This window comes from Callospermophilus lateralis, chromosome 4 (assembly GCF_048772815.1).
Source record: "Callospermophilus lateralis isolate mCalLat2 chromosome 4, mCalLat2.hap1, whole genome shotgun sequence".
In the NCBI taxonomy this organism is placed as follows: Eukaryota; Metazoa; Chordata; class Mammalia; order Rodentia; family Sciuridae; genus Callospermophilus; species Callospermophilus lateralis.
This window is the reverse complement of record NC_135308.1, coordinates 79,192,411-79,209,374: the sequence shown is the minus strand read 5'-3', so window position 1 is coordinate 79,209,374 and position 16,964 is coordinate 79,192,411. Positions and strand designations below refer to the sequence as shown.

Here is a 16,964-nt window from a genome sequence, read left to right as displayed (position 1 = left end):
AACATTTGCATGATATTCTTATTATTCAGGTCTCTTATTCTATCAGAATTTTTATTTCTTTTAAGAGGTTTCATTCACTTTATTTTTCTTATATAAAAACCCTATGTTGCAGCTGCAGCCTGGATCCTTTGCACAAAGACTCTGGTGTGAGTTTTCACACAAGATGGTGGGTGAATTTCTGACAGAGAGACTTGGTGAACACAGTCTCTTTCCAGAGATCAGGGTCAGGTAGCTGTATGTCTTGGAGATGGCATCAAAGGTGGCTTTGGCAAAATTACCCAAAGTGGCAATACAACCCCTGGCAGAGGTGTAGCAGTCATCAGTACCAGCCATCAGGGGCAGCTTCTTGGGCACAGGGGCTGAGACGATGTCAGTACCTCTGAGGGCAGGAATGAGACACAACAGCACAGAATCATAGCATCTTGTCACCTTGCAAGGGACAGTGTGGAGCTTGCCAATCTTGTTCCCTCAGTAGCTTCTCCACACAGAAACAATAGAGAGCTTGGCCAGGATGATGTCCCCTCCATAGCAGTGGCTACCTCCCCGATAGTAACAAATGCCTTGAACCTCATCTGCTGGTCAGCATGAGTCAGCTTCTGTACAAACATGATCTTCAAAGCCTCTTCCTTGAGTGATGCCCCCAGGAAAAAAAATCAATGATCTCAGATTCCTTGATAGCCAGAGAAAAGAGCTAGGTCTCCTCCAGGGACTTGATCTTCATGTTCTTGACCAGGTGGCCCACCTTAGTGACCAGGATCCCCTCCATGTCTTAAGCCTTATCTCAGAGGCCACTGCAGAATCCTTCCTGGACTGCAGCCTCCCATTTCCAGGCCCCCAGGGCCTCTGGACCCTCCCACTACACCATTTGTTATTTTCCCAAAGAAGCCAGAATTTTCACTTCTTAATGCTTCTGAAATGCGCAAGTTGTTGGGCTAGGAATTCCAATTCGCTATTCACTATTTAGAAGTCTGGTCTCCAGTCCAGCATTAACTATCACATCAAAAAAAAAAAAAAAAAAATTACAGACATGATTAAGATTCCCAAATATTCTGTTTACCTTTTTTTGAAAAATATAATAGCTTTTTATTTAAGGAAGACTTCCAAGTTCCTGTAAATTATTAATTGTGCCTTAATAATTTATTTAATATTCTATTAATTTAGTAATTAAATGAATATTGATTTCTTTAATATTCTCTCATGTCTCCTTCATTAACTGAACTTTCTTAAAGATTACTTCTTTCGTTAGTTCCAGCTAAGATTTTCCTTTACTGTTATGATTTTCCTTAATTTTTTTTATAGTATGTATATATGCAAGTGTAATCATTGGACAGGATTTAGACTAAATATGCTGTTTTTACTGTTTTTCTTGTTTTCTGTTGTTATTGTTTTGATTAAAATAGTATTTTATAATTTCAACTACGAATGCCTTCAGATAGGCCATGTTCTAATTTTCATATCTCTACAACTTCCAGTGGTCGGTCATTCAGCAGAAATAATACAGACACATGTTCCAATCCACCCTTTTAGATATTGACTTTTATGACTTTAAATTATGGGTATGCCTTGGTTAGATTGGGTGTCTAAAAGCCATCACTTTGAACCATATCAAATCTCCTGTTGTCTGAAAGCTGGAGCTTTCTGATGGGAGAGTGCTAGTTCTGGTGATTGTGCTGTGCAGGGTGTAAAGAAGGACCTTGAGAGATTTCCTCAAGGGTGAATGAACTGCTTTTTTTTTGGAAGCATGACATCTTTGTTATATCAGAAGAATCTGAGCTATTGCACTATATTTTCTTAATCTGGTTATTTGTCTGGTCATAAACTTTGTCCATTTTTCTACAGAACTATGCAAACATTTTTTTACGAATTCATCAGATCCTGTTATGAAGTATGAGTATTAAAAATATTACAAGTATCTTTCAATAAATTATTTATTATTTGTTTATGTGATATTATTCCCCATAGAACTGTTTTATAACTATGTGAGCTTAAACTGTCACATTTCTTTTATAGTTCTAAGATTTTGAATTATATTCTTAGGAGGACTTTCATATTAAATTATTTAAATATTTTTATATTTTGTTTTTGTTACAATCTCTGTGTTTTACAAGTAGATCTGTAATCAAATTCATAATTTGTATATTTTGTGAGGAGGGGAACCTGATTAGTTTAAATAAATCACCAATACACTAATATAGCTTTAAGGAGGTCTGCAAACTTAAGTGCCTGCAGGTGCAAAGAAAGCATGTAAATGTGTAAAGACATTGTAGTAGAGTTCATTGACGTAAATTTGTGTACATGTTCCTTAAAATGTGTTCAAATTTATTTTTTAGTCAACTTTTGCTCATAGTCTGCCAGTGTGGACTTATTTTTTCTTTTCTCTTTCTGAGCTATTCTGCAACATTTACTCCTCTAGCAGATTTTTGGAATCAATTTCTCAAATCTCATCAAATATATTATTGGGATTTTGACTGGAATTGTGGTAAAGCTATAGATTTCTCTAAAACATAGCATATTTTCTCCAGAGTATGTAGTATATTTTTATCCAGCTTCATTATTTTAAGCCTTCTCCTAGATTAAAAAAAAAAAAAAAAGTTTCAGTGTTTTCTTTTTTTTCCTCTATTTTTCATTTTTTTCTATGGATTCTATCCTTAAATCCATTTTAGTTTCATGACAAATTTTGAATTAATTTTTTTATTATATATGAGATAAGGAATAAGAAAACTTGATTTGAAGACTTGATAATATACCTGTGAAGTCTGATGATGTTGTAAAGAAAGGTTTTTGAACAATAGCAATAACCTGGAACTAGACTTTAATTTACTGCAGCAATGGAAATTGTGGGGTTGAAATTTTATATGAAAAGGACACTACAAACTTTTTGTTTGGAAGAAGAAGAGTATAGATGCTGATTAATAATCTGGTTTTATACATTCTTAAAATACAAATGAACAACTTCTATATGTAAAAAGTAGAAAGCCAACTAACAACTTTTCTCCTGCAAAAAAAAAAAAAAAAAAAAACAGGTAATATGTTATAACTCCAACATGAAAAGAATTGGTGGAAATCTGTCAGAAAACCACCAAACTTCCTCAGATAAATAGTTATGGTTGTAAATATACAATTTAAGATGAATAATGAAAAATACTGTTCCAATTTTCATATTAACATTTTAATTAATTAATAGTACTACTTTACAAAAATTATCTACAATAGCAATTTGAATTGACAATCAAAAAACTTTAAAATACTGGTATACTTAAACTCATTATTCAACTTATTGATGTTTTATCTAAGTAAATAGAGAATTATTTCTACATACTATAATACTGATTACATAATTTTGTTTAATAGAAAAATGAAGTAGAAGGAGAGAGGAAGACAGAGATAATACCCCAAAAGAAGAACTCCTGAGGAGTAAAATATGTCCTTGATATACCATTATAAAGTTATTAATATTATTGTTGTTGAGAGTTTACAAACTTAAAAAAGTCCCTAAATTCTAAAGCTGATTTAAAAGCTAGACCTCAGCATTATAAAAACTGTAATTCTTTCTATGCATAATAAAAAGAAAAAATAATAAACAGATAAATACTAAAATATTGCATGCTTATATTTCATCCAAGATTTATCATTTTTAAAACAGTATTTAAAATGATATTGATATGACCTGAAAAGCCTGCTTCTTTATGGCAGGAAGAAAAAACGTTTCCTTGGGAATTACAGTCCTCAGGTTTAAGTCATATATTGCCTACCAAGTTTCCTGAAAATTTCAAGCTCTGTATCTTACTTTGTAACTCAGCAACCTACACTGTGAATGCTCTATAACTAGTCACTAATGGGAGTGTTGCTGGTTTTAACTTGTTGAAGAACTTTATTATGGTAAAAATAGGTGTTCAAGGTTTCTATTTCACACTTCAGATTTGTAAATCAAATGATGTAGTTCTTTGGGAGAGCAAAAAAGATTTTCATCCAAAGGAATGAAAATTAATCTGTCTTTATTTGCGTGTTAGCAAATGAGTGTTTGGATCTTTTATCATATCTATATGTAGGAAAAAACAGTTTGTAATTGACATCTGGACCAAGACTGGAAATTTTTAGCAAAAGTGGTTGGAAACTGTTTGATGACTTAATGAAGAGTAATTCCACAGTCCTACTGCAAATCGGTGGGCTTCAAAGTTAAAGACAGAAGCCACACAAAAAAACAAGGAGAAGAATACTAATTGCATAATCAACCTTAAGATCTATATCAACCTTAAGATCTAAGTCATCTGACAATTCCTCAACCAACAAACTAGAGTGAGTTTTCTGTTGACAGCCATGTTGAATATGTTAGAGAAAAATTTCATGATTGCAACACATGGGAAATTTATGACAGGAATTTTAGGGAATGAACTCACTGGACTCATAAGTTGTATTGCCTGGATTAGAATCAGAAGTTCTTTGGATGACTTCTTTCTTACTAGTCTAGCCTTTAACAGAATCTGTTGATTTGTTGCTACCAATTGTAAATGTGTTTTCAGTTCTGTCCCAGGATCCCTGATACATGCTAACTGGGACCTGCATATTGGCCAACCTCTTGAGCACTTGCTTTGCTACTTATCTTGCTGCATTTTATTTCCTGAAGATTGCCAATTTCTCTTTTTTTCCATTAGCTAAAATGGAGGATTAACAAGGTGGGTTTCAGAGTTTACTGGTTTCTGTGCCTTTCCTGTTCATGAGCTTTGCTTTGCCACATAGTTTTGATGTCTTCTGGTATCATTTCCAAAAACATAAAAGAAATAAGGCCAGGTTTTTCCATATGAAACAAAATATTAAGACTTAATTAGACTATGATCATCTTTATTTTTTTTTTGTCCCTCTCTCCTGTATTTCCTCTTTTTTGTTGTTCCCTTTTTTATGGAAATGCATGTTGTTCCCTTTTTTGTGGAAATGCATGAAGCATATTAAGTTTAAGGTCGGGCATTTCAGAGATCCCACGATAGAGGCACACATCAAAGCAGTTACTCTTTTTTTCTTACTGTGTCTTTTGTCCTTTCCTCTGTTATCAATTTATCCTTTTTATGACATTTGAGAGTTTGGGGATTTTTGTTTTGTTTGCTACAGAACAAACTGGTTGTGATATTTGGTTTTCTGATGGGAATTCGATATCTTTCAGTTCACTTGTGTGTTGTGATTTTTGTAAATGTCCAAATGAGAAAAGCCTGAAGCTTATCCTAAAAAGACAGGTACTCTAAGCTACACAGATAGGCCTGCAAGAGAATTTTTAGAATCTACCTGGCTTCATTGGATTCTTCCTTTTGTATGTGCACTGTGACACTGAGGATCATATAAGTTATTCCTAGACTTGGATAAACTCTAATCTAATAAAAACAAACAAACTAAAGAAGCAAAGAGGAAATACATCAGAGGACTTTGAGCTTAGTTAGAACTTTTATATTATTTTTAAAAATTTTTTTTAATATTTTTATTTTTTAATTGTAGTTGGACACAATACTTTTATTTTTATTTATTTTTATGTGGTGCTGAGGTTTGAACCCAGGGCCCCATATGTGATAGGTGAGCACTCTACCGCTGAGGCACAACCCCAGCCCCTTTTATATTTTTTAAAGTATTTACTCACATCAATCTACAGAAGATGGATGTTGTCAGAAATTAAAGTTCATCAAAGTAGAATGAGTAAGAGATAGTGAAACTTAACCAAGAAAAAGATAAATAGAAAACATATTCACAGAACATTGAAAGTCACTGATTATTAATACTGAGTTGCTTAAAAGTTAGGATGGTGGAATCAGTCAGTGTTTTGTGGAATTATGAAGTCAATATGGATCTGCAAAGTAAACTATTGTTCAGAAAGTCATAGTTTATGCCAAATGTGCCATTATCTCCAACAATTTATTTCCTTTAGGAAACAACCTTGTCTCTCTAATAATATGGATTTAACCTTTATTTCATATTTTGCTAACCTTCTACAATAACTTTTTATTCATGAATATTTTTGACACTGATGTAACTAACCAAAGAAATTAGATAGTCCAGATTTTGTGGAAACTGTTAAACAGCTGTCATGACAGCCTACGTACTACTTCCTGAAATTTGATTATAATAGCATATTGTAAAATCTAAGCAATGAGGAATTATCGTATATAGAATGCACATTGTGTTATTGGAAAAACAAAATGCCTATTTCTCCTCTACTTTCACACCACAATAAACAGAAGATTTCTGCACTCTCAAAAGTTATGAGGACAAAGGTCAAATATTTTCCCTCATATATGGAAGCTAGAATAAAATAAACGCAAGGGGGAGCAAAGGATCGGATATTATAAAGATAAAGAGAAGATCAGTAATGTAGAATAAGGAAATCAAGAGGCAGTGTGAAGGGATGGGAAAGGAAAGGAAATGCAGAATGAATTCTTTAAAAATCATGTTATGTGCAAATATAGATAGGCCACAGGGAATTTCACCTTTATGTATAAGTAAAAGAACCAACCAAATGTAAATAAATAGATGAGAAAAAAAAGTCTAACACAGTAAAGATAACATGGGAGGGGAGAAAGGACAGGAGGCAAAAAGAGGGAGGAAAGAGTGGAGATTGTGAAATGAAATCAAATTCTATGCACATATGATTTTGTTAGGATGAATCCAACTACTCTGTATAACTATAAAGCTCTAATAAACAAAATAAAATAGAATAAAATAAAAAGCTATGGGAATATTTCCCTACCAGTGAGCAATGAGTTCCCCAATGACAGACACTTCTGTCACTATCAACACTCTCTAACACTGTCTAACTGGAGATCAAGTTGCATCCCTCACAGTGAGTGCTCAGTCCAAAGATTGCTCCCCACTTCAGATACAAGTTGCAAACCCCAGGTTAGTTTTATCTAACCCACCAGCTCTCAATGTAGGTTCCCACAATCCTCTCTTTAGGGTCCATTAATTTGCTTGAGTGGCCCACAAAACTCGGAAAATATTTCCGTATGTGTGTCAGCTTTAAAGGATATTACAGTGGACACAGACAAAGAGATGCATATAGTGAGGAATGGGAAAGGTGCAAAATTGTTGTGCAGTCTCTGGGTGCACCACCCTGCAGAACCTCCACCACATCTTCTGCTTCCTGAAGCACTCTGAACTTTGTCCCTTTGGGTTTTTAATGGAAATGCCATGACTTAGGTATGATTGCTAGCAGATTATGCACAGAAAACTAGCAAGGCCTGCCTGCTGAGATTCTTCTTTTGCTCCCCAAACAGCATGTTTTCCTCCAGGGTATGAAGCAGGACCACACTGGAATGGGGAGGACCTATTATCAGACAAAAGTAGATCAGGGAATTTCTTTATAGCCAGGAAAGATTCGATTTTTCTATAACCTGTCTTAGAAAGTTATAAACCAGGAACCATGGGGGAAAAAATATGTGTGTGGAGGGGGCAGTCCTTGTATTAAAAAAAAAAAAAAAATATATATATATATATATATATATATATATATATATATATATATATATATATATTTTTTTTTTTTTTTGCATTACTGGGGATTGAACATTACTGGGAATTGAACCCAGGAGTTCTCTGCCTCTTAGCTACATCCCTGGCCCTTTTTATTTTTATTTTGAAACAGGGTCTTGCTAAGTTGCCCAGCCTGATCTCAATTTTGATTTTCCTGCCTCAGCTTCCCAAGTTGCTGGAATTACAGATAGGTACCACCATATCTGGCTTGTACAAAAACTTTTTACATTTTCACTCATAGCTCTGCTGGTTCAGAGGGAAGAGGATCATGCTGCTTGATATATACTGTGTTTTTGAACCACTTGCATTCATTGTGTGGTTAGTAAATATTCCCCTAAGACTCATAAATGTAGTTTTATCTTGCTTGTTCTTAGTACAGAATGAGGACGAAAAAACCACTATTAACTTGTGTCTATTTTATCCTGTGATTTCAGCCATAGGGAACTTTTTCTTATCCAACCATTGTTCTTCCTCAGATTTACATTACTGAATCTTAGCATAAGAATAAACTCATTCTGAGGAATTTCCACTTAGGTTGGAAACTCATCAAACATTCTCCAAAAACTACATAGGCTAACTAGATAAACTAAAGCCACAAAAATTCCACACCCTCAGCTTAAATAGAAGATAGAAAGTAATAAAATGTTGGGGTGATTTCTAAATAGAAAATTGCACACCAAATTCCCACAAAATCTCTCTATCCCCCTGTTGTAAGCCCCGTGGAGTTTGGTGGTGATGGTCATGGCATGGAAGGTCCCTGGAAAATTTGTGAAAGACACGAAAGTGGAGTGAGGATCTAAGAATTGACTAATCTCTCCCTGAGAAGAAAAACATCCATCTTAAATGCAAAAATTCTGAAAAAAAATAATCCTGGCAGATGATAACAAGGACCACACGAAAGGGAATTTAAAGTGTGCAGTTTCATAAAAATTGCTTTTGGAGGATGAAAGGGAGACAAAAGAAGGGAATGACCCTGGGGAAATCTAGGTAACCAAAGAAAAAAAGAACAGTAGTCAGTTTGGACTTAGGACCCTAAGTCTGAGATGATTACATCTGCAAAGCCCCCTTTTCCAAATAAGGTCTCCTTCAGAGGTACCAGGTTTTAGCTCCAGTACTTTTATCCTAAGAAAAGATACTTCCACCAACTACTCTATCCTAATAAGAGCTGGAGCTCTGCATGGAGGGAGTAAGTGGAGGGAGAATATCCCTCCTTAAAATTTATTTTCTTCTCAGGTACTATAATCAGGTGGGTCCTGAGACATTTGTCAGTTTGATATGCAAATGAGACCAGACAGGACAAGAATAAAGGAGGAGACCCTGGAGAGACAAATACTTTCCTTCTGTTTTCCCTCTGGTATATTTTAGAAATGAGATCTCAGTCAAATGGGATGTTGTGGTTCAGGAGTGAGGAGGTGTGTGGTGCAGACCTAGTTGGACCTTTCTCCAGATGGAAAAGCCCAGAGGGCCTGAGCCAGTGTGGTAAAGAGAGATTTACAAATGCTGAACACAGGACTTCTAACCCTTAAGAATCCCAAAATTAAAGCTGTAACCAGTAGGGGATTCTGGCTATATTTAATCTCAAGAATCAGAATTTATAAGGAAACATAAAATTTAGTTCTAACTTGTTACTTTAAAGTTTTAGATGAGTAAATTTAAACTATCCTGTTAGAAGAAAGAACAAAATGATGTCATAGAATCTTCTCATTTGCATTTTAGCAAATGTGAGTTCAGCCTTCAGCTAATCTGAGAAATGCAGCCTGAGACAATGGCAAAAAGATATTTTTGATAATCTATCTGATACAAGGATTGCTGTTTAGAAGGATTTTGTTTTTGGAATGACTTTTATGGAGCTTCCAGTAGTGTTTGCTCACATCAGGGTTAGATTTTTTTTTTTTTTTTTTTTTTTTTTTTGGTCTGAAACAGACTCCAAAATAAAAGCCCAAAGAAGAGTATTTTCAACTGTTGTATCATTTTCCGAAAGTCATCTGGAAAACAATCTTTCAGTTTTGACAGAAATAATGAGAATGTACTTCTGATATGTCAAGTGCCTTCAAAAAGTTTTTAATAATAATTGAAAGTTTAGAATCCATAATAAGGATTTGGGGAAATGGATTCATTGGATTAGTAATCTGTACTGAATAAATCAAAACCAAGAACATCTTGTTTGACTTCATCCTCAGTGTTTAGTTACCTCCAGAATTGGAGATGCCTACAGTCTTCCTGCTTTTACCATCAGTCTTAAAAGAGAAGAAGACCAATTTGCAGGAGGTATACGGTCCATTAAAACAGAATGAAATAAGAAAAAGTATCCATATTAGTTGAATGATTTAACAAAGATACTCATGCAAGATAAATATTCAAATAACAGAGATTTCTTGGATTTCAACATAAATGCATTAGAAAACATCTTTCCCCATTTCTGAAAGTGATCAAAAGCATAAAGAGCCAAGAAAAATCTTTTAAGTAGTAAATAAAGACTGTATTCTTTAAATTTTGAAACACTGTATGAGTTATACCTAAGAAGACCCAAGTAAATATATAAGTATACTATTGGGAATTTAAGATTAAGTATATGGTAATACCAAATCTTTCTTTATTATAATTTTATTGAAATGCCATTTAAAATAGATTTAGTTAGGAAATTTACAAAAAAAAAAAAAAAAAAAGATTGCAGCACATCAACAAATATAAAGATGAAATAATTGCAAAGTACTTGTTTTGGTTTTCTTCCCTCTTTCCCTCCTCACCCCTAGTCTTTCTCTTTCAAGATGAAAAGCACTTTAATTTATGAATGCAGAATTTCTATGGATTCACTACATTTCTAGTTGAATGTGGAAATTCACAAAATACCACCACATCCATTCTGAACATTAGACATTTATTGGAAATTGTTTTATGAATCAAAGTATAGGGGCTGGATATGTGGCTCAAGCGGTAGCACACTCGCCTGGCATGCGTGCGGCCCGGGTTCGATCCTCAGCACCACATACAAAAACAAAGATGTTGTATCTGCCGAAAACTAAAAAATAAATATTAAAAAAAAATGAATCAAAGTATAATTAATCTTGGTGAATCCTATGTGCGTATGAAAAGAATGTATATTCTGGAGTTATAAGTAATCCTCTGTAAGTGTTGATTTAATAAAATTACTTGACAGCGTTCTTGGAATTCTCTATAACTTTACTGGTGTTTTATCTATTTGTTTCGTCTATTAGTATGAGTGGGTGTCTTAGTCTGTTTGTGCTATAAAAAAACACCTTAAATTGGGTGATTAATAAACAATAGAAATTTATTTCCTCATAGTTCTAGAGTCTGGGAAATCCAAAATCAAGGCATCAGCAAATCTGAGTTGTTGTGAGGGCTATTATCCGCTTCCCAGATGGCACCTTTTGCTGTATCTCTTGTTGCTGCTTCTTTCTGAAATTGCATCTCTTGTATTTGTACACACTTCATTCATAGCTGATATAGCACACAAATTCTTGTTAATTCTAATATGGGTACTCCATATGAAGATTAAGCTTGTCTGTTTCTTTTTTCTTTTCTACATGTCATTCCTGGACATTCCCAAGCCTCATCGTGAGCTCATTCTGTGATTACGCTCTTGGGAGTCATGCCAGTATTAACGGCAACAAGCTCTTCTCTTCACTAAAGCTGCATTTATTCATTTTTAAGACAAAGGTAAAGATAGTCCCTGTCTTAAAGACTTGAAGCCTTATTGTGAAGTTGAAATGAAAAAATAATAATGAAGTATTTAACAGCGCTAAGAACATAATATGGGCTAAATATTAGATTTTACTTTTAACATTTAAATCAATATAATGGTTTCCTTGAGTGTTTCCTGATTTTTACATTAGAACACAAAATCCGTGAGTTAAAAAACCTTTGAAAGTCCATCTGCCCTCAGTGACCAGAAGCAAGCATAGTATACTTTGACACTCAGGAAATATACATTGAATAAATGATGGATGGATGTGAGCAAATGAAACTATGCTTTCATGTTAAAAGTGGTGAGCATTATCTTCTGAATTCCTGGATGCAACAACTAAGAGTATTGCATAAAAATCATTGCAACAACTCTATGAGATAATATTTGTGAAACTTACTATGCCAACAAAACAACGTTTTTTTTGTAACAGGAATTGAACCCAGGGGTGCTCAACCACTAAGCCACATCTCCAGCTCTTTCTTTATGTTTTATTTAGAGACAGGGTCTCACTAAGTTTTTAGGGCCTCACTAAGTTGCTGAGGCTGGCTTTGAACTTGATCCTCCTGCCTCAGCCTCCTGAGCTGCTGGGATTACAGGCATATACCACCATACCTAGCTAGAACTTACATTTTAATTAAAAGTTTAATTAATTTTTTAGGATAAGCATCTACAATGACTACATTAATTTGTTACTTCTATATGCTAGTTTTTCCTTTATATATATTTAAACTGTGATCATAGACAATAAAAATGATGGTGATTTAATATTGAAAAAGATGAAGTCCAATGCTTGTTTCTCATATGTTTTTTATCCTGTAGGTCTAGTTTGGCACTTCTACTCAATAATTCAGTTTATTAAATGCAAAAGAGTTTTAGAAGGACAAGGAAAATCTATAAAATGGAAACATTCATTTGCATATTAACAAATTATAAGTAGGCATCTGTCTAGATACATGTTCCATAGACTAGCTAAGTTATATAGAAATAACTGGATCAATTTCTGTGAAGACGTTTCTGATAGGATCACCAGTCATTCCCGAGGCACTTTAAAGTCTTTATTTAAAGAAAGAGAAGAAAGTCACACTTCCCATCAAGCCGCTAATATATGCTTCTTTTTGAAGCAGGTAATTGAAAGCAGATGCAACAGAAGTGACCTTGGATATTGAAGATATGTCAAGCGTGGTAGAAATCCTCTTTTTTGTCACAACTACTCAGTTAGTACTGGGGATTTTGGGGAATAAATTTATTGGACTTGTGAACTGCATGGACTGTGTCAAGAATAAGAAGTTCTCTATTATTGGCTTTATTCTCACAGGCTTGGCTATTTCCAGAGTTTCTATAATATGGTACATAAGTTTTGATGGAGTCATAAAGTCATTCTCTCCAGATATGCATACTTCTACTGACCTAACTGAATATTTTAGTTACTTAGTTGAATGTTTTAGTTCCTCTATCACTCGAATATCTGGTTTGCTACCAACCTCAGCATCTTCTATTTCCTGAAGACAGTGAATTTTTCCCACTACATATTTCTCTGGTTGAAGAGAAGAATCAATAAAGTTTTTGCCTTTCTGATTGGATGCTTGTTTGTGTCATGGTTACTTACTTTTCTACAAGTTGTGAAGGTGATTAATGGTGATAAAATGAACCATAGAAACACATCATAGCTGTTTCACCTACAGGGAAGTGATTTCTTACTTAAACAGATTTTTCTCAATCTGGGAGTCACTCTCTTCTTTACAGCATTCCTAAATACCTGTGTCCTATTGATCGTTTCCCTGTGGAGACACAAAAGTCATATGCAACTGAACAACACAGGAGACCTCAATACAGAAGCTCATGTGAAAGCCATGGAAGTTTTAATATCTTTTATCATCCTCTTTATCTTGCATGGGATAGGCATCCTCATAGAAGCAGTATGTGGTAGTAAACCAGAAAACAAACTGCTATTTACTTTTGGTTTCACAACCACAGCCATATATCCCTGGGGTCACTCCTTTATCCTAATTCTAGGAAACAACAAGCTAAAGCAAACTTGCTGGAGGGTACTGCAGCAATTAAAGTGCTCAGAAAGGAAAAATCTCAGAGCCTCAGACAGGCTTGCACAGAAACGTATGCTCCAGGAGAATAATCCACTGAGAAAATCCTCAAAGACCTTTCTCCTTCCTTTGCATCAAATTCCTTTATTGGTCTATAACTGTGTTATGGAACTTCATTCAATTTTCCATGATACGTTCTACTATGTCTCAGAGAATATCTCTCTCTGATGAGATTTTAGTCTCATGTGCAAGTTCCTGACTCTTCAACATCTTCTCATACTCTTTCCAGAGGAAAAATGTCAGCCTGGAACTATTCTAGGTAAAGACTATTGTGTTGGGAAGAGACATTTAAAACAAGCCTCTTTATTGTGCTTTGCCCAACTGCCCTGAAGCACCAACCCCCATCTTATTCCTCAGGAAGATCTACAGAAAAAGAAACCAAGACAGAAAATCTTGATCAATCTTGACAGTTAAGATATGGACTTGAGGAACAGAAAAGGATGCTTTTTTTGTGTGTGCAATTTTAATAATTTAGAAAGTTACTTTTATATTCACTATTAAAATCCTAATGTGCTTTAAAAAAAAAAAAAAAAAAAAAACTTGGGTATGTTTGTTAAAGTACGAGTAATCATATTGGTGAAAGTGAAAATTAGTTAGAGAAAGAGTCTGCCTGAGGGAGAGGGGATCAGAATACTGATGAAATACTGATGAAATTCAGACTCCTCAGTAAAGTGATTTGAGATGAAAAGTCATGAATCAATCAGTTGAGTAAGGATTCTGCCACATCTACAGACCCACAGGACTCAACATGATCTCTGACCAAGGGACAAAAGACTGACCAAGGAAAAGGTCAGGAAAATAAAACGTTGTGGCCCAGGGCTCCACAGGCACATGGGCATAGGCATATTCACACACAGTTCCAGGAACTGGAAGAGCATATAGAGAATATTGAAATTATTTTTAACAGAAATTCTAATGAAAATGAATTTGATACATTCCTTGCAGAATTGGTAAGTACTCTGCAGCAATAGTGAACCAATATTTTAACAGTAAAAAAAAAAAAAAAAAAAAGTCCATTTATTCCAATCTCAAAATCACTCAAGGTTATTATTTTTAATGTTGCTACTTAGATTATAAAAAGACTTTTGAATTTGTATATATTTGATTACTAGGGTGTTTACAAATTTTTATAGGATTTAAACATTTTAGGAATTACTTTCTCTTATTTTTTCAAGTCTTCTGGCTATTCTTACCAATTTTGTGATTATACATTAGCACTATTATATGTTAGGATTTTTTTTCTCTTAATTAGCTCTTTAGCAAATAATTCGTGGTGTTTATAGAAATGCCTTTGTAATTTAGAAAAAAAATAAAATAAAAATTTACAAGTTTTATTCATGATTTCTTCTAGTGTTATTTTTGCCAATATTAATTTACTTTTATAGATTATTTTCCCTTTTTCAATAGTTCCATTTTTTACTATAAAATAATATGATTTTATTGCACCTATAATTAGCCCAGAAAAGCATGAAGGAGAAATTGATTAATCATGTTTGCAATATTTAACCATTATTAGTATATTTTAAATAAATTTTAAGATAGGTAGATAGATAATAGGTTGTTGCTTAGAAATCTGTTTCATAAATTGATATATATAAACTGAATAAATAGGTTTCTTATGCCTGAGTAGTAGAATTATAGATTATTTTTATTTTCTTAATCCTTTATAAATTGCTCACTTTTCTATGAAATAGTTTATGTAATCAGAAAAGATAGTTAAATAAAAGACAAAAGACATAAAAAAAAGTCTGCTTGGCTAAAGTTCTTTAATAAATGAGAGAAAGAGCCAGGCCATATGGGAAAGTGGCACATGCATGTAATCCCAGTGGTTTGGGAAGCTGAGAAAGGAGGATTGCAAGTTGAAAGCCAGCCTCACCAACTTAGTGAGGCCCTAAGCAATTTAGTCAGACCCTGTCTGAAAATAAAAAAAAATTTAAAAAGGGCTGAGGTTGTGGCTCAGAGGTTAAGTGGCCCTATATTCAATTCATTGAGTGAATGAATGAATAAATAAATAAACAAATAAAAATAAATAAATAAATAAATAGGGTTGGGGTTGTGGCTCAGTGGTAGAGCACTTGCCTAGCATGTGCAAGGCCCTGGATTCAATCCTCAGCACCACATAAAAATAAATAAATAAAATAAAGCTGTTATGTTCAAATACAACTAAAAAATCAATATAAAAAAATATAAATAAATAAATAAATGCAGTGCCTTCCTCCGTGTTTCCATAAGCTATGTAAGTATCAACTCAAATGTCTGCTGTCTTTGTTGGTCTGATAATTTACTGTGTTGTTTACACTGACTTTTGATTTTGTTAGCTTGGTTTTTTCATATTTTGTGTCTTTATGGACATAGTGCATATTGCCAAGAAGGATTTGACTTTGTCCATAAAGACTGACTAAGAACCCTATCAATTTTGGACTTCTTTAAACTGAATTTTCATTTTGTAAATTTTTAGACAAATCAAATTCTAGAGCAAATGATAGTCCCAAATATACATGTATGCAAGGCTACAGTAGAAACTCAAAACAACAGAACTACCTCCCCTTCCATTCTGTTTACAGGTAAGCATCCCCGCTTTAATCTTTGGCTGGGTGTCGTTGTTTTGTTTTTGTTTTTGTTTTTTTTGCCCATTGTTGTTTGCCCATTACTTTCTTGCCTTCCAGAGATCCTGGCTCATTGATGGCGTCCAGTCTAACTTCCAGCTTTGGAGAGGCCCATGCATGCCTGGTTTCTTATCCTGCATGCACATTGTCTGTGGAACTTGAAACTCTGGTTTCAAGATAATTAGTGATGCCCCAGGGAAAACTCTCTTTTTCAGGATTTGCACTTTCCCACCATTTTTACAGTGCATTTTTTTAAATATAAATACAGTGAATATTTTTTTTCTTAACTCCTGACAGTTGAACCACCCACTTAAAATATTTCTGAAAATATGTTTTTCAGTTTATTTGTATATTTCTGAACTGAAAGCATTTCTGCAGACATGTGGTTAACTGTACTTTTAAAAGCAAAAATTGGCCTTCTTTTATCCTTTTCGATCTTTACTTTTTTTATAAATGTATTAAAAACTTTGAGGGTTTTTTTTTTTGTTTTTTTTTTGAGGATGGTGGAATGTGATGGACATCTTTATCCAAAGTACATGTATGAAGACACAAATTGGTGTGAACATACTTTATATACAACCAGAGATATGAAAAATTGTGCTGTATATGTGTAATAAGAATTGTAATGCATTCCATTGTCATTTATTTTTTAAAAATAAATTTAAAAAATTTTTAAAAAGTATTCAAAACTGTTTTCTGCTTGGATATCATATGCATTCTACAAATGTTGGCATATGGTTTTTATATTATAATTCAAAAATTTAAAAATATTCTTTATAATTTCCTTTAAATGCCAAGGTCATTTAACACAGTAATTTTATAGCTATGAGATTTATTTTAGGTAACTTTTTTTGTAATGATTTTCTATTTCACTGAAGTTGGGTCAGACAACATGTTTGTATGATATTTGGCATAGGATATATTTATTTGGCCAAATAAAGATTTACTTTTATGAATGTACCAAGTTTTCTTAAAAGAGTTTTATGGTGCCAGTGTTAAATTTATGTGAACACTATTACTTATATTACCTCTATCTTTACATAATAT

At 33.7% G+C, this 16,964-nt stretch overlaps 1 protein-coding gene and 1 pseudogene across 1 annotated transcript; one reads left to right on the top strand and one right to left on the bottom strand.

The window, feature by feature from the left end:
- Positions 1 to 101: 101 nt before the first annotated feature.
- LOC143398374 (small ribosomal subunit protein uS5 pseudogene) lies at positions 102 to 12,246 on the bottom strand (annotated as a pseudogene).
- A 136-nt stretch (positions 12,247 to 12,382) lies between these two features.
- On the top strand, positions 12,383 to 13,479 carry Tas2r10 (taste 2 receptor member 10). Its single transcript, XM_076855332.1, is given in 2 exon segments — positions 12,383 to 12,664; positions 12,667 to 13,479. Coding segments are annotated over 2 exon segments (1,095 nt in total).
- The last annotated feature ends 3,485 nt before the right edge of the window (positions 13,480 to 16,964 follow it).